Genomic DNA, 23,782 nt, shown 5'->3' with positions numbered 1-23,782 from the left:
ACTCTCTATCAACGAGCTCTTCCCGTTAGTTTAGTGGCTAGTGCGTGTGCTTTTGGTGCACGTAGTTCTGATTCTATTCCCGGTGGGAAAAACATTAATTAAACAATCATTTAAAGTTTCATTAATCGTCCGTTGATTTTAGCCTAAAGGACATTATCGTGGTATGTTAAACTCAAATTTAATTTTTCTATCAACGAAGCAACTAGATTTATTAAGAGAAGTAAACTTTGTCAATAGGAGCGGTCCCGGGTTCGATTCTCGGTGGGGTCACTCGGTCGAAAAAGTGAACACGCTTTTTCAGGCCAGCCACCCTGAATGAGGTTTTCCTGGGTTTTCTTCACTCACACCAGGCAAATGCCGGGGTGGCACCTAACTTATAGGTCCCAGGTCGCTTCCTTCCTTCCCTTTCCCCGGATTGTGTGCTCGCCGAGGGACGTCATCCCTCAAATCGTGAAGGACTAAATGGCCTAAAATGCCGACAGTCCAGAAATCTAAATCCTATCTTATCCTTTGTCAATAGATTTTAAGTACAGTATTTGTCAAATGTGTATTGAGCTGTCGTGAGAAGTCGTTTTTTTCCTTATGCAAGTGGCATGTTCTAGATACTGAATCCTAATGTTTCCGCTCATTCCAGAAGACGTATTCTGGAATGATTTATTTAAATATGGGTTATAGCCGATTTTATGTAAATGATTTAATAATTTATCTGGAACTAAGCAAAATCCTCCTACATAGCCTAATATCTAGAGTATATGCCGTTGGTGTACAGGGTAGGGGTACGATTCCAATTTAAACTGTAAATCTTGTCCTATACAACCACGCTTCTGATAAAGAATATATACACAAATAAATAAACAAAGAAGTAGGCGATAATTGAAAATACTTTCAACTCAAAGATCAAAATGAAATGTAATGAAATTTTTCAATTTAACGTTCCACGATTATGCTTTTTAAGCTAAGGGAGACGGGTGATTAAGGCAAGTGAATGACGATATGAAGAATTGGTGGAATAAAATGCAAAAGGAAACGGGACAACCCCGAGAAAACCCACGGATCCGATGTTATTAACCACAAACTTACTTGGCCGGAGATCGAACCATGGGTCCTACGCACCAGTGGCAAGCGCTGTACCACAGAGCCACCGTGCCCTCAAATTAAAGATCAAAAAACGTGGCTAGTGGGAAGGAAATTTGTAACTATTACATAGTTATTATTTCATAATTTGCATTGGAGTCACGGTGACTCAATGGTGGAGCGCTTAGCTCTGGTACGTGGGGTCTCTGGTTCGGTCAAGTAAATTTGTGGTGAACAATATTGTGCCGGTGGATTTTCTCAGTGTACTTGCATTTCCTCCCACTTTTTCATTCCACCAATTCTTCCATCATCATTCACTTTCGTTAATCATCATCTCCCTTAGCCCAAAATGAATAATCGTGGGACGATAAAGTTAAATACTTAATTTCATTTCATTTTCATAATTTACATATGAAAGTGAAATACTTAATTTCATTTCATTTTCATAATTTACATATGAAAGTGAAATACTTAATTTCATTTCAATTTCATAACTTACATATGAAAGTAAAATTCTTAATTTCATTTCATTTTCATAATTTACATATGAAAGTGAATTACTTAATTTCATTTCATTTTCATAATTTACATATGAAAGTGAATTACTTAATTTCATTTCATTTTCATAATTTACATATGAAAGTGAAGTACTTAATTTCATTTCATTTTCATAATTTACATATGAAAGTGAAATGCTTAATTTCATTTCATTTTCATAATTTACATATGAAAGTGAAATACTTAATTTCATTTCAGTTTCATAATTTACGCATGAAAGTGAAATACTTAATTTCGTTTCATTTTCATAATTTACATATGAAAGTGAAATACTTAATTTCATTTCATTTTCATAATTTACATATGAAAGTAGCAATTACTTGATAACTACTTCTTTAAGTGACAATTGTTTGACATTATTTAGCAACAATTATCTTTGTAAATACCACTTTCGTGGTCATTCTTATATTTTGTTTCAGGAATGAGAAATCGAGCTGTCGGAAGCCATAATATGAATGACTATTCCAGCAGAAGCCACACGATCCTCACCGTTCACATCACTTCAGAACAGCAGGTAATGCATGGAGAAAATATTCATGTTGAACATAGTTTGTGCCTTATCTTGCAATTTATCATCCTATTTCCTACAGAAAAATTCAATAATATTAAAATAAATGCGGTAAAAATAGATTGCTCCAAAAATTAGTGGCCTAAGACTAGGTCATAGGTAGGTATTCTGCCTTTATTGGCAGGTCACTTGCCGCAGCTGAGAAGCTTTTATGCTCCACGGTCCTCCGCTAACTTCTTCGTCTTCGCGTATGATCTTTCTGTTTTTATATCATCCATTAGTTGTAGTCTCCTTCGCCCCCTCCCTCTCTTTACCGCCACCATCCTTCTAGGACGTCCCTCATGATACAATCTCTTCTTAGGCAATGTTCCAACCAGTTTCTCTTCCTCTTCTAAAGAATATCTAAAAGTGTTCTTTTCTCACCCACCATTTCTAACACTCTCTCATTCGTTTTCCGCTCGACCCAACTAATTCTTTTCATTCTTCTCCACGCCCACATTTCGAAGGCTTCCAGTCGATTTTCATCACCTTTACGTAATGAAAACTAGAGGGGGAAATAAAAATTATCAGAAGAAAAACTGCAAATGTAAAATTTAAGATCATAATATATCAGCACTTATTCTGTATAACAAAAATGTATCCTTTTATTTCACTGGGATGGGTCTTATCTTTCATTCTTTAATCTTAAGCAGTATTCCACTAGACGTCCAAGTTATGTTTGTTTACATAATTTTTAAAAAAGTTTTGATTTTACCCCCTGATCTTCATATCAAGTTGCTTCAAGAACGCGGGAAGCCTTCGTAAAAGCGCTGTTTCCTTTGCGTTATAATTATTCAAAACTTTATTGATCTAAACTAGTTTAGGTATTTTTGCGGTGCAGTATAGTTTTCAGTTGATTGGTTGAGTTGAGTTTAACGTTCCGTTCAGCAGCGAGGCTATATGAGACGTGGACCTACTGGTTAACGTGTAATATGAACCACATCATCTCCCACCTGGAATCGAACCCGGGTCTCCCACTCCAAAGGGGCGTACGCTAACCGCTTAAGCATGAAGGAGCTCTATAGTTTCTGTTCTTATTACTAGCAAGATTGGCGAATTACATTCCCAAACCTCCGAACCTGTTGAAACATTGATAAAGATTCCCAAAGGTATGATTTGAGATTTGCGTACGTGCTTCCGATGCTCAACCTGATTAAATTGATTCCGTGGAAAAGTTTTAGCACTTTCTTTTACTACATTCTTTTGCCGTATATTTACAATTTTACAGTAAATGTTGTGGAATAATTTAATATTGATTAAATTAGCTACCTTAAACAAGTGTTACACTCGCATAGGCTAATATTCTCTAGAGAGTCGAGAAAAGATTTTGAAAACATAATTTTCTTGTTCAAAGAAAGAATATGGTAAATTCTCTCATTTCATGTGTTTAGTTTAATCATTGATGTTTACTGTGATCCTAACATACTAAAAGAGTACGTTTGAAAAGAGTAAAAGAGTACCAGTATATAACTACATCAGATACGAGTGTTTTCCCAGAAACGCACAAATTGCATTAGTTAACCCCTTCGGGTCCATCAGAATTGTAAAGTCAGATTAGTTATTTAGGCTAAATCTGATATATAGATTCCAAAAATCGTCATCGCAAATTTATTATTTCAACGGTTACGTAGTTATGACCTGGAGCAAATGTGTGCTTATACTTAATGAAAATTGTTTGTTTTCAAACAAGTAAGCATAAGCCTAAGCAATCCTAGCTTTAATAAGTCTTTTTATTACCTTTTCATTTCTCCTAGCAGTGTTAGCAGTGATAATTTTGATGTGTGCTAAAGTCCAGAAGGTATAACTTCGTTGGCTTCCCGCGCTCAGACCTGTTCGTCACTGGGGGTGTGGTAAGAGGATAGCCAATGACCACCCTTCAGATTTGTCTAACTTACTCATCGCAAGGTCACTAAACCTCAACCGTCTACTGCACTCAGCGAGCCACGAGTAACCAAGCTGGCAAATCCACATAAACGTCACTACAACTTTTTGCGGGAAGCCAACCATGTTATACCTTCCGTACTATAATAGAAGTAATTTCTATATACTTCATTTTTCAATGAGTAGCTGATAAATATTATATAAAACCAGAGGCTTGTTTTTAAACTATTATAGAGTAATTTGTATTTATATTCATTTTTATTCAATCTCATTTAGGTAATCACTGAAGCTTTAATGTCCAATTAAAATACTGAAACATTCTAAACGATCCATTACAAATTTAGGATAATTTAAAGAAATGGGGAAAATGTCCCTTGGACGTAAAGGGGTTACTAGTCACTATTCTAGAACTAGGTAAATCAAATAAACACATTATCATCACATTTATTAACGAGAATCGTGAATTATGTCCCGAATTTCCAGCAGAAATTTAAGCTTTCATGTTTTGCGATGTTGACTCCTTCACAAAACGTGGTCTACAACAAAATTCGAGGATAACGCTTCTGACTGAATAGTAGATTCTAGTTCTACAAATAGGAAAGTAATCAATATTTTATAAGTTGTACTTGTATATCCGTCATTGTTTGGATTATTTGCGTCTTTGCTTGCAATAAGTGTGTCACTATTAAAAGAAATCAAACAATAGATGATATCCGATTGACAATGAACAACATACTATTTAACACTATAAAAATACTCTTTAACACTACACAATTACTTTTGCCCTATTTTCTCGATAACTGCGCATCAGAATAACATGTTAAACATGTCATTTTCTTCAGCTTGATGTGCTCTATCAATTGATATATGCGTTGTATATACAATATTATACAACGGGCTCTTAAAAAATGTTCCACAATTGACTATAATTATTTTAATAGTAGCATTAGAACCATGAAATTTTCTATGCATGTTCTTGTATCCTTTGTATGTATATATATGTTACTCAATACACCCTCCACCCTCTGTGACACATTTAGCTCATCGTTCTTTCCATGCCTAAATACAAACAGACGCAGAAAATTACACCACTGTTTTACACACACTATGATTTGATTTGATTTTCAGCTTAGCGTCCCTTTCAGCAGCTATACTATATAATATATGAGACATGGATATACAGCTTAACGTGTGTTCCGAACCGCATGAGCTCTCGCAGGGAATCGAATCCGGGTCTCCCACGCCAAAGGCGCGTACGCTAACCGCTTAGCCAAGAGGGAGCTCCACACGCGCAATGAGTTGTTGGTTACTGGCAAACTGCCTATCATGAAGGTGGTTTCCAGACATCCAAACAGAATGAAATTGGATGGGTCAGGTCGGGAATATAGAGAGGTTTACGGACTATTTCCTATCCCACACTTCTTATTTTCTGCTGTGTATGATTAGCAGAGTGAAGACTTGCATTATCTTGATGCAGTTTGATGACTTTATTTTAAAACTCCAGTCTCTTTGCCTTTAGACTAGATTGTATTAATGTTACCTAACATTACTCACAGATAACCTAGTGGCTTCACCAAGATATCATGGGATTACACATCCATCATTCCTGATAGGTTGATGAACGTAGTCTTAGTTAACGTCATTCACTGCAGTTAATGGTCTGCGTGACCGTGGTTAGTGCAGCAAACTGAAATCATCGCTGTGCAACCTTTTGAACCCATTGCTGAGATCCAATGTTTTATCCCTATACATAAGAAGCAATTTGCGTCGAATGAACGTGGCTGAATGATTGCCGGGCTTGTACAGAAATTCAATGACCGACCGTTGGTGAGTTTGGCTGTCTACTTCCTTCTCCATTGTGGGCGTAAAAGAATAAACTGTGTTATGAAACTTCAGAATAAAGGACACAAGTACATGCAGAAACAATCATGGTCCCGTCCCTATCACAAAAATAAAGTTATCCTAATTGCAAAACTTTTTGAGTGCCCTTTGTACTAAAGCAAAAATTAAAGTTTAGAAGTTAATAAAAATTTTGGGATGTATGTCATTAACCATAGAGTATGTTGTTCTTTTTATTGATGCTATAATGAAAAGCTTGTTGATATTATGCTTCAGTATTAGCTTCATCTTAATGAGTGGAGTAATTATCGTCCATTTTTAATTTATACATTTACAAAAATAGCTATTTTTCTATTTTCTCGAAAACTACGCATGAGAATTCACACTGACCCGTCATTTCGTTCAGCTTAATGATCTCTATCGATTGGTATATGTTTTACTTTTGAACATTCTTTCTCTGAAATGTAATTATATATAAACTCAATTAATGTTTTTCTATATTATTTTAAACAAAGAATCAAGTGTTAGAAAAATTAATACATTTTATAACATATCGTATTATTTTCAATCTCCTTTTGTGGTAGATGTCGGATGACGGTGTGTTTATTACAAAACAAGGGAAAGTAAATTTCGTGGACTTGGCTGGTAGCGAGATGACTAAAAAGACACAAAGCGAAGGGAAAACACTCGAAGAGGCCAACAACATCAATAAAAGTCTAATGGTTCTAGGTAAGTCTATTCTTTAATTAACAACATTCTAGAATAATAGAGAAGATTCGGCAATTGTCTATTCTGTTTGTTTTATTTATACTCATGATTTTCTTAGCACTTTCGCTCCTAGACTTATGTACGAGACTAAGTCAATAAGTATATGCAGTCAATTTTTATTACTTATTACCACAAGAGTACAATGTGTTTACTCATGTTATTTTTCAACAAAGGTCATCCTGGTTTGCAATGCACCTGGTCCATCCTTGTACGTACAAGCTTTCCGATATCGTCTGCCGAAAAGGCTTTGCTTACGCAGCAAGCCATGAATGCACCGCTTCCTTCACCTGTTGATCGGAGCTGAATCGACGGCCACTGAGAGCATATTTAAGAGACTAAACAAATGGTAATCCGACGGGGCGAAATCAGGACTGTATGCAGCATGCTCTAATACCTCGAAATACAACGTTTGAAGAGTGTGAGTGGTGTGGGCGGCGTATGTGCACGCGCATTGTTATGCAACACAAGAACGCCTTCCTACACCCGACCTCTGTATTAATTACGAATTACAGGCTTCAGCTTGCTTACCAGCGTATCACTGTACCTTTTACTGTTTATTGTTGGCCCCTGTTCCAGGATTGGCCCTTGTGAGTCCTAAAACATTGCGAGCATCACAGAAGATTGACTCTTGAATTTCTACTTGACGGAGATCCAGGGTGCTTCCATTCCATGCTCTGGTGTTTGCTCTCTGGTTCAAGGTCATGAATCCACGTTTCATTTCCAGTTATGGCTCGCCTGAGAAACATTTCACATTCGTTTGCATAAAAGTTCAGTACGTGCCGACAGATTCTCACGCGGTTTTGCTTGTGCTCTTCATTTTTTTTTTTCGGAGCCAATCTCGCACAGACTTTGTGAAAGTTGAACCTGTTATGCATGATGTTATATGCAGAATCATGGTTAATCTGCATATAGGTTGCCACTTCATCAACAGTCTCTCCTCTGTTATTCAGAATCGAGGCAGAGACTCGTTCAATAATGTCATCAGTTATTGCTGTAGCTGGTACTCTTAATTAATTCCGGCATTATTTTTATATAAATAAGTACACTCTCGTTTTTCATTAATTTTGGCAAATCTTTATAAATAAGTGCGTTCTCGTTCTTCGTTAATTTTTGGCAAATCTTTATAAATAAGTGCGCTCTCGTTCTTCATTAATTTTGTCAAATCTTTATTATAAGTACACTCTCATTCTTCATTAATTTTGTCAAATCTTTATTATAGGTACACTCTCGTTCTTCAATAATTTCGACAAATCTTTATTATAAGTAGACCTACACTCTCGTTCTTCATTAATTTTGCCAAATCTTTAAAGTTACTCTTGTTCTTCATTAATTTTGGTAAATCTTTAAAGTGCAGTCTCTTTCTTCAATAATTTCTTCAAAACTTTATAAATAAGTACACTCCCATCCTTCATTAATGTTGGCAAATCTTTATAAGTGCACTCTCTTTGTTCAACAACTTCGTCAAATCTTTATAAATAGTTACACGCTCGCAGGGCCGGATTTCCCAATAGGCCCGGTAGGCCCAGGCCTATGGGCGCAAGCTCCCAGGGGCGCACGGCCGAGAGAAAAATAATTTTAAAAAATATCTAGAAATAAAAATAAATAGCCATAACTTAACATATTTTTTGAATTGATTAAAAAAATCAGGCTAGTAAAGCATTCTGATTTTGAAGTTCATTGGAACAAATAATTGTTGGTAAAGTTTACCAATCTTTTGTTAATACATTAACGGTATTTTGTTAAGCCCAGAACCAAGTAAATTCCTCAAAAAACTTGCAATGATAAAATTGCATCGTGGAGTGGTGTTTAAGCAATTAACATATAGGCCTGACATAAATTTTTAATAAAGGTTTTTAGGAAAGTAACTTTAACCAGACTAGGGAGCGGAAAAAATTATTGGGCCTAGGGGCGCCAAAATGCTAAATCCGGCCCTGCACGCTCGCTCTTCATTAATTTCGTCAAATCATTATTATAAGTACACTCTCCTTTATTATAAGTACACTGTCATTTTTCATTAATTTTGGCAAATCTTTATTATAAGTTCACTCTCATTCTTCATTGATTTTTGCAAAGCTTTATTATAAGTACATTCTGCATTTTCTTAACGTTTGACAGCTTAACGCTCAACTTCAACTTAACGTAGACTTTGTTTCATGTATTCGAAAATTTGTGTCCCTAGTTTAATGAACTGGTCCTGTATCTTTCTGACGTAAAGTCTACACTATGTACGTACATACTCGAAGTATGAAGAATCGCCATATTGTCACGAAAACTCTTAACGGTGACATCTACCACTACCACTAGTAGTTGACATGCATAGACTCAATGGCGTCTTTTGCTGAATTTACGAAGCTTGAATAATTAACAGACTCATGTCTAGTAAAGAACAGGAGCGGATGGTTCATTCCTTTGAAATTATAATCAATCGTCCCAAAAGAAAAAAAAATAGAAATTGTGTTCCATTTGTTCTTGTTTTAGGTAGAAAGTTTTACAAACAACCACTTTTAAAGAAACTAAAATGCAAGGCTTTGATATGGGTTCTAAAAATACATAATATCATAGCTTAATTGTGGATCATTAGAAGCTTCTATTGACAGTTTTCTTCTTCTTCTTCTTCTGTCAAATCCGGCTGTGACGTCAGTTTGTCTTTCTTTCTTTTTTTTTTCTTTTTCGTCTGAACGACCTCGATAAATTGTCTTTGTGAAGTTGCTTTACATTATCGGTGATGACAGAGCAGGGTAGCCAGTAGCAATTAGAAGAAAATTTAAGGTGTGAGTTTGTAAGTGTTGATCTTCGATTTGTTCATTATTTTTTTCATTTATTTATTCTTTAGTTGTTCTACTTTTCACCAGAAGAATTACACATTTTTTAGATATTAGGTCACCTGAAAACCGTGTCAGACACGTGTAGACAGATTTTTTTTAAATATAGTCTGGAGTTTAAGTCGTCACCTCCTTACAGTTGTGACGAATTATTAAAAAGGAAATGTATAGGTGAAAATTAAATATGCTCTTTTAAGTTCCATGTCATCATAAATGTAAATTAAGGGAACATAATAAGTAAAATGCAAGCAAGTGGTCTACAAACGTAAAGTAATTTAAGGTTACTTTCGGGAGACTGGAACGGCTCCCACTTGAAAACTTATGAGCTGCTGTTTTATTTTTCAAACGCAACTTGAATGGGAAAATCTATTATTATTATTATTATTATTATTATTATTATTATTATTATTATTATTATTATTATTATTATTATTATTATTATTATTATTACATTAAATGTAATGCCAACACATTAGACATAACGTCCCAGTTTGACAAATTTAAAACGTGGAAACAAGTGTCATAGTTATGTGCAGGAGTTAGTCTTCGTATTTAAGATTAGGCAACACCAGAAAGAACCCCTAGAAGAGTAATTTGTTAATGGACGATCAATGTAGGGTCGATATATGAAATACAAATTTTACATTTAAAACACAATGAAGTTGTGCAATAACCACATATTTATCAGCTTAATGTAAACACCTCAAAAGCGCAATTTACGAGAATAATATCACTAGACTACCTTTTGCCCTCAGAACAGCTCTGATGCGAGATGGAATGGAGTCATAGAGGTCATGAATAATAGCAAGTGGAATATTACATCATCCTGCGTGAAGAGCACCATTTAGTTCCTCAAAGAGAGGATGAGGCAGAAATCTACGCTGGATTAATTGTCTTCAAAATAAATCTCAGATACTCGATTATTTTCAAGTCTGGGGATTGGGCGAGCCAAAAGAGATGTAAAACTTCATCCTGATGTTCCCCAAACCATGTAGCAACAGCTCCAGTTGTGTGAGCGGTCATATCATCCTTGTGGCGTCACTACTCGTAGAAACATCACATGCCGATCATAAGATGTACCCTACAGGGTCCCCTAAAATGGCATCATAATCACGGGCAGTGACGCGACTGTTAAGCGTCAGCACAGGAGCCACTAAAAACATGATATTTAGGCCCACACCACTACAGAACCGGCACCATATTTCACAGTTTTGCGGAGGTACTGCGAATTATACGCTTCTTTGGACATCCGCCACACATAAAACGATCCATCATTTGAAATAAGATGAACGACGAGTCTTCCGACTATATCACACGTTTTCAGTCATTCGCGATCCATGTAGAATGTTTGCAGCACCATTGGTGTTGTGCTAAAGCGTGATGGTGCCTTACCAGTGGTTCTGCCCGTGTAACCCGACCTCGTATTTCCATGTTATGTAACTTGTGCGACTGTGATTGTCGGTACCAGATGTGGGAGGTGCTTCTTGAGTTACTCTGTCAGTTACACCGCAGTCACACAACGGTTCTGAGTGACAATCTGCTTTAATGCTCAGAGGGACCTATCACTGATTATTTCCTTATGAACGCTGTTCTTCTTCGCTGATATGGTTCTGCCGTAAGTTTTGTAGAACGTCGGCACCTTGGACACTGTCTCTCGTGACATACCAAATATACTTGCCACTTCTGTCACGCTCGCATCAACAACCGAGTGCCAATGATTTGCCCTCTGAAAATGAGTGAGGCTCCCATTTACACTTTCACCGTCTGCTCAGTTCACTGTACACTATCGTTCTACTGCTACTCACGTAGTACGGAGTTCTTCCTAACACATCACTAGCAACAGCCAGACACTGTAGTCGGAACTAACCGTTGCCAACTCAGATATTTTACGTGTTTCTAAATCCAATTTCATTGACGAAGCCAAAATGGATATTTGGAGAAACTGTTACACGTTAATAATTTTTAAAAGAAACGTATTGTTTTACTCAGCGAGTAGTTTAATCTTTTAGGATTTTTGGTAAATTTTGTTACCATGGCGTAGTAACGTCTTTGACCGCTTATTTAGGTTTCATAACAGGTATTTAAGCCAGGTATTTTATTAGTCAAGTCAAGGATTGACCAAAGAACATTCCAGAAGCATTTTGGAACCGGATGGTCAACTTGGCGGCGCCAAGTGGGGGCGGATGGGCATGATTTTTTTATTTTTCCTGAAGGCAAATTTCAAATTTTTTTCACCTTTTAATATTCACGATATCAGATTAAAACTTTGAACACGTATTGTGTGTACCTTTGGGTATGTCTCAAGTTTTTTTGAGATCCCAACGTGAAACCGAGATTGGGCCCGCAGGCGCAAGTGTTCCGAAAGGGTGATTTTTTCAGAAAAATTTCCGGTTCAGTTATATGATACGTACATATGAGCATTGAAAAGGGCTTGTTACACTGAAGAAAATAACATGAAATGAAATGAAATCTTTGAGTTTTACGTCCCACGGTTATAGCGGTTAGGCTAAAGGAGACGGTGATGATGAGTAATGAACGAAACGGTGGAATGAAGAAAATGGGAGGAAACTGGAGAACCCCGAGGAAACCCACGCACACGGTGTTTATCCACCACAAAGTTCACTTGGTGGGGGCTGGGATCGAACCCGGGACCCCAAGTACGAGAGGTGAACGCTCTACCACTGAGCCACCGTGGCCCCTGAAGAAACTAACGTTTGAACTATGACTCTAGGCCAAATAGTAATGACTAAGTAAATTTTTATAATACTAAATATGTATGTATATGTGTGTATATAGAGAGAGCCTAAACTCACTCTTTCAACATTTTTTCCGCTCTTTGTTTTCAAGATACAAGATTGAAATTTTGCACATGTATTATGTAAATAACAATATATTTTTAGAAAAAAAATCAGTTCCCTACGTCAACCTAGGCCCGGGCCAGAGGGGCAAAGTGTTTTGGTGGGATTTTCGGGTCGACTGATTCGCCATGAGTCGGTCGGAATAAGCGTGTTGTCGTGCCTGCATGTGGTGTATGTAGCAAAATATTCAGTTGTAATGCTGTCTGTTCTGGAAATAATCATACAGTATTTGTTAGGAGAAATATACACGAGACTAAAATGTTTAAAACTTAGTGTTTCCAGGGATAATTTTATGCCATTACCTGATACACCTGTTAAATATATTTGTCTCTACATTAGCATTGAGGAAAATCTTTGTTAATTGTTATCAGTAAATAGGTAGCAGTGTCACGTACACCATATGAAGAAGTTTAATTTATATGGTGATACCTTTTCAATTAATATTAAAGCCGGAATTGCTATATTTCTACTACTTCCGGTTTTAGTAGAGAGAGGGAGAGAGAAGATTAGAATGAATATGGAATTTATTCTTTGGACGTCACTTCTCGGTATCTATAACAGATTTTACTGTATAGTGATGAACGTTAAAACCGGAAGTGGTTGATTTCTGAAACTTCCTGTTTGAGTACAGGAATAACAGAGAAGCAAATGCTAGATCAATTCTATAAAACCTCTTCTCGGAATCTCTTATGGGTTTTGCTCTATGTAGGTCAATATTGAAACCGGAAGTTAAAGTGTATTTCTATCACTTCCGGTTTTAGTAGAAAGGTAGGGATAGAAATGAAATGTAATCTTGGGAAGATTAATTAATTGCATGAAACCGATTCTCGCTATCTTTTACCGCTTTTACTATAGTGAACAAACGTTAAAACCGGAAATGTTTTTCTACCATCTCCGGGGGATGTATCACCTGCATCGACGAACTCCATTCCTACTTTTTACCCTCTACATTCTGGCCAAAATTGACGGGTATCCATCAACTATTTCTTGAACTTCTTTTTATCTCCCGAACAGCTATATAAGCAGAGTAAATATAAAGGAATTCTTTTTTATCTCCCGAACAGCTATATAAGCAGAGTAAATATAAAGGAATTCTTTTTTATCTCCCGAACAGCTATATAAGCAGAGTAAATATAAAGGAATTCTTTTTTATCTCCCGAACAGCTATATAAGCAGAGCAAATATAAAGGAATTCTTTTTTATCTCCCGAACAGCTATATAAGCAGAGTAAATATAAAGGAATTCTTTTTTATCTCCCGAACAGCTATATAAGCAGAGTAAATATAAAGGAATTCTAGTAAACCAAACTCCTTTTAGCTACATGCTAGATACCGACCCATTCCTGCTACAACTATGCTATTGCTGGCTATTAGCCTAATGATAATTTCCAGTATACTAATAGTATGTGTGATTCCGTGATAGGATGGGAATGTATAGATTGACTTCTTAAAGCTTTAATCCAGCCCTTAAATGCAAGGACTATCAGTAATGTGATTCGTTCGAGATTGTCCAAGCAATACTCAAAATCTTTCCCAAGGAAGGTAACAGTGTACGCCCATTAGGCATAATGGATCAGAGTCCATCTCTCAGTTGTTATTGCTGGTGGATGGAACTCCTTAGGGACTTCCACGAAAAATATTGTCCACGAAATTGCTCCTCTCGTCTCGAGAAGTACATTTTCAAATTCGGGACGAGATGAGAGGTTTCATGAGTCGCATGGACAACACTAGCTCACTCAAGTGTTAGATTTCAAACACTATTTTGCTGTTACATGATTCATAGTATAAACACTATACATTGATAAAGTGCTTATACAAACACAATGAAGAACATTTATCAATGTTTAACCCTTTGACTACCAACGGGACACATGTGTCCCATGCAAATGATTTGAACCTCGTTGGGAATTTGGTTTTAAAAAAATTCTTAAAAAAAATGCACCTTGTTCTCCCATCGGGTCAGATGGAACCAGGAGACTGTGTTTAGTTTCCAAAACTGTGCACAGATGTCAGGAACATCCCAAATTAAAGGAGTCGTACATATAAAAGAATGTTCACATTTTAAAAAAATGGTAGTCAAAGGATTAAACATACACAAACTATTAAACAATATTGTGCAATAATAAATATACTAGCAGTTTAAATGTTGTTATATCATACTTGTCGTGGGCGCGGAGTGTTTACGATTATTTCTGCATGAAATTCATGAAAAAATGAGGGTATAAATTTTGTACATAAATTTCCAAAATGAGACGAGACTTCTACAAAATTTACGAGACGAGACAAAAAGTCGTTATTTCTAGTCTCGTCTCGTCTCGTCTCAGGGAGTCTATCGGTATCTCCAGTGTTTGAAGACAAGCTTATACCCTTCCCTTTTGGTGTCAGAAGGCGTTCTGGATCTGTAAAGCACCGAATACCACGGTATAACCACAATCCGGCTGAGTCCAACCCATTCCCGTTTCTGGAAACCTCTGAAAGACAAGGAAGACACAATCCCAGCTTTACTCTCTCAAATTACGACTGAGGTACCACGTGCTGCCAGACCCAATGATTCGTGAAGGCCGCCTATCTGGAAGTAGCTCCACAGGTAACTCTTAATCACCATCCTGATCATCAGTATTCTACCCTCGCTAACAGGTCACTTTTCGCAAATTTAAAAGTCTCTATTCACATTGCATTTCTCCGCAAGTCTATGGGATTTACTTCTTCTTAAATAATATTCCGACCACTACTTTTTCTTCTCCCTTTTTTCTTTTTTATTATCTCTCCAACTTTCTCTAATACTTTCTCATTTCTTTTTGTTCCAACCAACTAATCTTCTTTATTCTCCATAATTATTTGAATTCTTCATCTGTAATTTTGAAATTAAGTTGGATCTTTTTAGAAACTAAGAAGATATCTACTCTAAATTCTGTCATATTTCGAATACATTCGCATGTAAAATGTATTTTGAAACAATTATTGTAAGAAATACGAAGATCCCATAATGTACTCCTGTATTAGAATGATTTTAGCCTGTGCTGCATTCTATTACACTAAATGAAAGAGGAGTATATCTTGATGTGGTTCTGTAGCTTCTATTAAAGAACCATAACTTAATAGATTTTTGAACTACCTCTTCTTACCGCATATTCCTCAATTCAGTTTCACAGCTTAATTAAACTGGGCGTAGGAAAAGGAGTTTTAATTTGTTACTTGCTATTTCAAGTCACATAAACGGACAAACAACATGTGCGTGGGTTTTTCTCGGGTTTCCCCCGTTTCCTCTCACGTTCTTCGTTCCACCATTTCATTCATTTCTCATCATCACCATCTCTTTTAGCCTAGCCGGCATAACCGTGGGACATAAAACTTAAAGATTTCATTTCAATAAAGATTGAATATTCCATAAAGAAGTCATATAGGTTAGAACCAGCGATGTAATGTTAGAATTTTTTTGTGAGTGAACGCTAGACCAATTTCAAAACAATAGCGTATACACACCCCTATATTCATTCGTTCTTTCATAAATTTGAGAGGAGTATACACTGAAGTATAAAAATATTAGATGAGTACCCTTTACATTCTTGCTTACAACTTAGTTCGATAAAACTACATGAGCCAAGTAAATAAGGAAGAGATATCCAGAAGCAGAAACTGTCGGCTCAAATTATAGCTTAGTACATCTGGCGAAGGAAGCAAGATCCTTAAGACGTTATAAGACATGAAATATTGAGAGGGAGAGAAGGAAAATACGAATACTGAGAATGAATTTTAAAGCAGTGACGGACAGAAAGACAAGATGCAGCATTTATAAGATAGAATAATGAAATCAATATGAGAAAAAATAAACATGTGCCTACCGTAAGGACAGCAAGTGAACTAACTAACTAACTCTATGGCCTATGGAACCCGGAGGTTCAATGCCGCGTTCACAAAAGCTCTCCACTGACTTCTATCCTTAGCTAACTGCATCCAGTTTCTACTTTGTATTCCTATCTCTGCGAGATCCATCTTAATATTATCCTCCCATCTGCGCCTAGGTCTTCCTAATGGTCGTTTTCCTATGGGTCTACCAGTCAAGACTTTGAAAGCGTTTCTACTTTCTTCCATTCTAGCTACATGACCTGCCCACCTAAGCCTCCTAGACTTGACGACCCTAACAATGTTGGGTAAACCGTATAAACTATGTAGTTCCTCGTTATGGAGCTTCCGCCATTCCCCATTCTCGTTCCTCTTGGGTCCGAATATTCTTCTCAGGATCCTGTTCTCAAATACTTTCAGTCTATGTTCTTCCCTCAGAGTAAGCGACCATGTTTCGCAACCATACAGAACAACAGGCATGATTATCGTTTTATATATTTTAAGCTTCAAATTCCTCGACAGAATTCGCGACGACAAGAGATTTTGAACCGAGTAGTAACACGAATTCCCTGCTTTTAGTCGACATTTAATTTCTTCATGAATATGATTTTCGTCTGTTAGCATTGATCCTAAATATTTGAAAGTATCCACTTTATCAAAAGCATTATTTAATATTTTAACGCCTCCACAATTTGCCGTATTACGGTCCCGACGTACTTCCATGTATTTAGTTTTCTCTGCATTTACTTCTAAACCCATGTCCCTGCAAGCGTTTAATAAGATCTCTGCATTTATTTCTACTGTTCTCCTATCCTCCCCTATTAAATTTACATCATCAGCATATGCCATAACCTGGTGAATGCCGTTCAACTCTAAGCCCTGGTTGCTATCTTTGATTTTCCTTATGGCGTATTCCAGCACAAAGTTAAATAATAATGGCGACAACGCATCTCCTTGTTTTAGGCCATTTTCGACGTGGAAGCTCGTGGACAAAAATTTTCCTACCCGGACTTTACTTTGGGATTCACTTAAACATATCTTAATTAATCTAATTAGCTTTCTCGGTATTCCAAGTTCTGTAAGAACGTTGTATAATGTTTCTCTCCTAACCGAGTCGTAAGCCTTTCTAAAATCAATAAATAGTTGATGTACCGGGGTATTGTGAATGTATAGGTAAATAACATAAAATTCCACATAAGCCCTGGACAAGAAGGGAATCACTGCATTTCATCTAGAAGAGAACAATATAACAGAAAATACAGAATAATAAAATAGACGGAGAAGTAAGGAAAGGAAACGAAGCAATTATTGACAATGAATACAAAGAAGGGGGCAAATAGGAATAATTGGAATACAGAGAAGGTGTGTATGAAGGAAAAGGACAGCAATCGAATTAGACTTCTGGGCTTTCGGCATCTATGGGCATTTAGTCCGTCACGTTTGAGGGATGACGCGGAAAGGGAAGGAAGAAAGGATGGGGGAAGGAAGGAAGTGGCCTGGGACCTATAAGTTAGGTACCATGCCGGCATTTGCCTGGTATGAATGAGGGAAAACCCAGGAAAACCTCATTCAGGGTGGCTAGCCTGAAAAAGTGTTTTTACAGTTTTTCGACCGAGTGCCCCACCGGGAATCGAATCCGGGACGCTTGCACCGAAGGCAAGAGCGTTAGCGACTACGCTACGCGAAACCACTGAAGATAAGCATGAGTATATACTTATAGGAAAGAACAAATCAGACAGCGATTAAAGAAATATACAGAGAAATTTCATGAAAGAAATAATCTAGATGAGGAATTGATTGTAGAAGAGAATCAAATAGGCTTTATATGTCCTCTGATTTTGAAGCGTAAATTTGAGAAAATATAGAAAGTATGAAAAAATCAGTACTATCTTTAATTGGATGAACTAATGAAAGAATGTGAAACAACTTAATAAATAAGACTTGCTTAAATTACTAAATAAAGTGTACATGACAAGACTAGTGTCAACAGATTTTGAGAAAACATCATAATTCCTATTTCGAAGAATGGAGCGCGAAAATACAAAAACTGCAATACGATAAGTATGATGGTTAATGCATGACCTTTAAAACAATGCGATGGTTAATCTATCAAAATGTACGAAATGGTCCGGAACAGATCCCGTTTTATTAATATTTCGCGCTATGCGTTCCTTTCTCCGTAAGACTATATTTTTCTTATAAAGACAGCGTACGTAATCTACTTGGATGAGTTATTGTGTGTTTAGAATCTGAATAACTATTCTTTTCAGTTTCTTTACTTCTTTTAGAATAAATCAACACGATTTTATGTTATCATTTTCGTTTACAAATATCAAAATGATTCGTAAGTACTTTAAGTCAAAATCACATGATTTGTCATGTCCAGCAAGCTCCTTATTTGCGTTGTGATTTCCTCGTGACAAGATCTATGAAATAGGTGACAATTTAATCGATTCTTCTTCTGTTCGTTGCGTAACTAGCCTATTAGATAAGAAGATTTAAAATGCAAACTACAAACGTCAGAATTCCCAGAAGATTAACTTAAAAGAGAAAAAGATCTGCGTAGGAGCAATGATTCTTCCGGGTTAATGTACTGAATGGTATTAATTTTGTATAAATCATTGTGAACGAACGATCGGTCAATTTCCTTATTACGAGAACTACTGCTATGCTACTGGCAACCCTTCAGGAGAGAAAAATTGTGCTTAACTAATAAGGAGCATTACACGGAAATTGTTGGAAGATTCTCATAGCGTGAAAGCAATGAGGTCTGGTCTATAGTCGAAGGAAATGATCTCTTTGATTTATTCAGTGTTTATACTTGACTTAAGCATTTTACATATGTCGCAAATTGTGGTAGTGTCAACATTTTAAGTAAGTAGTTTTCTTTTTAGCAAGTGCTTATATGGGTATGTTAGTTTTAATTTGCACATGCAATGTCTTTATCTAGCAAGTGTATATATGGTAGAATTCACAAGCTCACTTGCAAATAGATGGTACGATGCACAGCGTACAATTGCTATATGACTTGTATTGTCTGAGTGTTCTGATCCAAGATATGTTCTAGCCGTTCTGTCTTACAAGGTGTATTCGCGAAGTGTTCCCTCGGGATTCCTGTAAGATTCATTGAAATGCAAAGTTCTCCGCAGCTCAATTTGTATTGTACTAATTTTAGCGGCCCATACCAGTAATTTGCATATTTATGGATCTTCATATATCCGGAATTCAATCACATGCTGCTATAACGCTCGAACACAAAATTGCTTTTAATTTCTTTAGATATAACCGGGCTTGAATGTGGGCATATGCAAAACAAATTTGATCAAGTACTGCTTCTCTGACACATGTTACTCACCCCGGCTGCCATCTTGGATGCGCCATATTGGATTTAACTTTTGGTTTTTCAAATGGGAATAGGTGCAAATGATACATCACATTCATGTACAATTCTCCCGAAAATTCACTGGTAGGAATTTTACAGTAGCTTGCACCGTTTGGAAGGTATTGCATGTTAAATCCCTTCAGGCACTTCGCGAATAGACATTGCAGAGTAATATCAGTTACGCTTACGTTTTTGCTGTTGACAAATCAAAACAATTTCTAATGGGAACAATAAACAAACTCTTTACAATATTGGCATCATTACATTTCTGTGAGTGTTTGTTATTACTTTCATTTATACTATAACAAGAAAGCATTGTATACGATCAGAATGCCTAATGTAAATTCAGATTCGACCAGATTTCGGTGAAGACCTACTATTTCGGTATTGATGTCTGTGCGTCTGTACGTTCAGAGAATATTTCGTCAGCGATAAATTACTTAAAACATTATATATACACGCGGAGCTTGCACAGCTTTCTATATAGTGCAATATTCGTGAAGTGCCTGACATTTAACATGCAATACCTTGCAAACGGTACAAGCTACGGTAAAACTCACTACACCAATGAATTTCCGAGTAAATCGTAAATGAATTTGATGTACCCTTGCACCTATCCCATTTGGAAAACCGAAAGTTAAATCCAATATGACGGATTCAAGATGGCAGCCGGGGTGGGTAATATGTGTCAGAGAAGCAATACTTGATCCAATTTGTTTTTCATATGCCCACATTCATGTTCAGTTATATCTAAAGAAATTAAAAGCAATTTTGTGTTCGAGCGTTATAGTAGTATATGATTGAATTTCGCATATATGAAAACCCATAAATATGCAAATTACCAGTATGGGTCGCTAAAATTAGTACAATATACATTGGGCCGCGGACAACTTTGCATTTGAATCAATTTTACACGAATCCCGAGGGGACACTTCGCGAATGTGCCTTGTTAGGGCAGCTATGTGTAGGATTCAGTAGTCTAGTAAAGCAAAGATAGAGTGTCAGTTTTCAGACTTCTAAACTACGCTACGCATAAGTATCGGAAATTCTATAGAACGGCTATGTTCGTCTGTCTGTCTATCAAAAACGGTAAGAGATATTGAGAAGTGGTTTTTCGAAATCGATTCAGCGTCCCGAGAATGAGTTTCATCCAGAGGCGGCTTGTCTATAAGTGCTGCAGAGCTGCATAACTACCAGCTATTTTAGTGGAATAAATATATTTTCAGTTGAGTTGAATTGTTTAATTTAATCAAGGTAATAACATGTAATAATGATATTTGATCTAACATTGACCTGAAATTGTGCTGCTGGATATGCTACATAGCGTAGAATTACTGGAGACCCTTCTGAAGCTTAATAAATATTGCAGGAACTATGCACGGATTGCCCTATGCTTTTAGCATTGAGACCAAAATCTTCACCAGCCGCACTGTATTACGTTTTCCTGGTTTGGTAGATAGGATTTACTAGAGCTGCACTTCCAGCAGCTCAGAACTCACGAATACTTCCGAAGAAGCCGAAGACACACGACGTGATGTACAGAGACGCCGTTCTCTTGTTTTTGATAAAGTCAGTGGTGCACTTTAAAAATATTAGTATTCCAGTTCGAGTTTGTGCAAATTTTCTGAACAAACACAATTTGTGTGACAATTTTAAGGCCACCATAAAATGTTTAGAAATTCTTTTAACTACCCCAATGACAAAGACAGAGGCAGAACGTTACTTCTCCAATTTAAAAATAATTAAAACATTTTTGAGAAGCACAATATGCCAGGAAAGGCTCAATGCTTTGGCTGCTGTATCAATCGAGCGTGATCTCATATCCACCATAACGAACTTTAATGATAGAGTAATAAAACTTTTGCACAGCAAAAGACACGTCGAATGGACTTGATTTACAAACGATAAAATAAGATATCTATAATGCAGTAGTATTAATAAAATTTCTGTCTGTAGACATTACGTGGATCAAAATTTTTATGGTAGGCCTATCTGAAAACAATATGTTTCTTACGATATTCCATTTATAAAGTTTGTTACACGTAACAGTGGCGTTTCTAGGGTAGAGCTATCGGGCTCAATCTCCCCCGAAATTCATTAAAACTTGTAGGCATCCAAAAGGAAAAATTAAGTGCTTATTCATATGCTGTGTATAGCTCCTCCCGAAACAAAATCCTATTGTGCTGCCAAAATGTCTTGAGCCGTGGCAAAAATGCGAACTAAAGCTCACACCCTCACACACCCACGAGTTGAGCCAATAAGGGTTCAGCTGTTGCTAACCGAGAGAAAGCGAGTGGAATTCCTTCAGCCGATAGCAGCGCTTGCAACGGAAGACTAGGGATCAAGTCAATGTGGTATATCTTTAAAAACGCCACTGACACTCAATAATAAAAACAATAGTGTTTTGGTTGCATGATACAGTAAAGTTGTATACGATAATTGTCATTTATAACGATTATAGTGCTAAAAAATATGCAGGTTGGTGTACATTTTATAATTGGAAACGGGAAATTTAATATACAAAAAAAAAAAAACTCTGCAGAACTTCCTCAGATTATGGTACCGAGCCGCTACTGGTTTCATCTCATCCATTATCCCTTTATTCAAACCAAAAATTGTAGAAATTGATCATTTCTGGTTTCAACGTTGATTACCATTGAACAAAAACTGTAACAGGACAAGTAGTTTTTTTTTTTTTTTTAATCAATTCAAAATCTCAAGAAAATATATCTTTACCCACACCTGTCTATTAAAACCAGGAGTGGTAGAAATTTACTACTAGTTTCGGTTTTAATAGTGATCTCAGTAGGACTCGAACTGTAAGAGATAAGAAAAAAGCTGTTTCCTGGAATCGATTCAACATTCCAGCAACAATTTCCATCTTTTCCGTTTAAGCTTCTAGTCAAACTGGAAGTGGTAGAAATTAACTATTTCCAGTTTCAATGTTGATCGCCATAGAGCAAAAACGGTAAGAGGTATTAAGAAGTGGTCCTTTGGAATCAACTCAGCGTTCCAAGAATGTATTTCCTCCGTTAGCTTTCTATTCAACCCGGAAGTGGTAGAGATTAACCATTTCCGGTTCCAACATTGACTGCCATAGAACAAAAAACGATAATAAATAGCTTCAATCAGTTTTTTTGGAATCTATTCAGCGTCTAAAGAAAATATATCTTCAACCGAATCACTCTACTAAAACCGGAAGTGGTGAAATCGGGGCAGTCAAATCATTCTCAGGTGGCTTCAAAGGAGGGAAAATACCATTAAAATAACCCACATGTTTCTTTGTCACATGACAGGGGTATTTCAACACGTCCTTTTAGTTGAGAATGGTCTTCCGGTTGTGGCCTGCTGGAAAAGAAAGCAATATTGCAATATTTTACTCTCTTCCACAGAAAGTGATATACAAACTTGGATGACATATTGGAATTGTTTATGTTATAGGAATTGTTTTATGTTATGCGTTCGATGGGTCGATTATTGCGATCTAAGTTGCCCTAAGTGCACGAAAACTTGCTTCACAAAGCAACGACTTTCGTAATACAGCTCCACAGTTTGGAGATGCTGTTCCGGTGTAAGTCTTTCCATGATGAAATGGAATTCAATTCTGAGTCACGCTGGAATGACAACTTGACACAAATCACGCATGATCTGTTAAAAAAAATCCCTATTGAAAAAAGTACCTTACGATGAATCACCCATTTATATATGTGACAGGTCATCTAATATCTAATATCACAGCAAAATGAAAATCTTTCAACTCACTACCATCTCTCTTAGACAATTCTTTTCCAAGTTACTTTGTGGTGTATATTGATTTTGTCAGACCATTTTGTACGAAGACTATCTTCTCATTCTTCTTTCTCGTAATACTTCTTATCTTCGTAGCTATATCCATTAGAATATTCGTGATCTCTTTGTTAGCTTCTGAAATGTTCATGCCCTCTTCGAGTGCGGCAAAACAAATTTTTTAACTTCCAGTTGAAACACGTTACGCTGCTCTTGAAAAATATTCCATTCTACATACGTTCTTGTTGCCTTGCTAGCTTTCTGATTTTCAGCGGTGAAATTTACACCATACTATTCGATTATTACTCTCTCTGTTGATTCTGTTCAAAATATTTCATTCTTCAGCGAAGTGTCTTTTGTTTGACATGATGTAATTCATTTTGCTTGTCTTTCCATGTCGGCGTTCCCATGTCTATTTCTTGTGG

General features: G+C 36.6%; 1 protein-coding gene across 1 annotated transcript in view; it reads left to right on the top strand.

Annotated features, from left to right (window-relative positions):
* LOC145694013 (kinesin-like protein KIF12) overlaps window positions 1–23,782 on the top strand; it is a 183,751-nt gene that overhangs the window by 124,025 nt on the left and 35,944 nt on the right. Inside the window, exons 7-8 of the mRNA XM_081770155.1 lie at window positions 2,052–2,146; window positions 6,484–6,628. Of these exons, the coding sequence (XP_081626281.1) occupies window positions 2,052–2,146; window positions 6,484–6,628 (240 nt within the window). The remainder of the gene's footprint in view (window positions 1–2,051; window positions 2,147–6,483; window positions 6,629–23,782) is intronic.

Source organism: Thermobia domestica, chromosome 9 (genome assembly GCF_964235325.1).
Source record: "Thermobia domestica chromosome 9, izTheDome1.hap1.1, whole genome shotgun sequence".
NCBI classification, from domain to species: domain Eukaryota; kingdom Metazoa; phylum Arthropoda; class Insecta; order Zygentoma; family Lepismatidae; genus Thermobia; species Thermobia domestica.
Note: the sequence above shows the minus strand (reverse complement) of the source record. Positions and strands in the feature narration are given on the sequence as shown.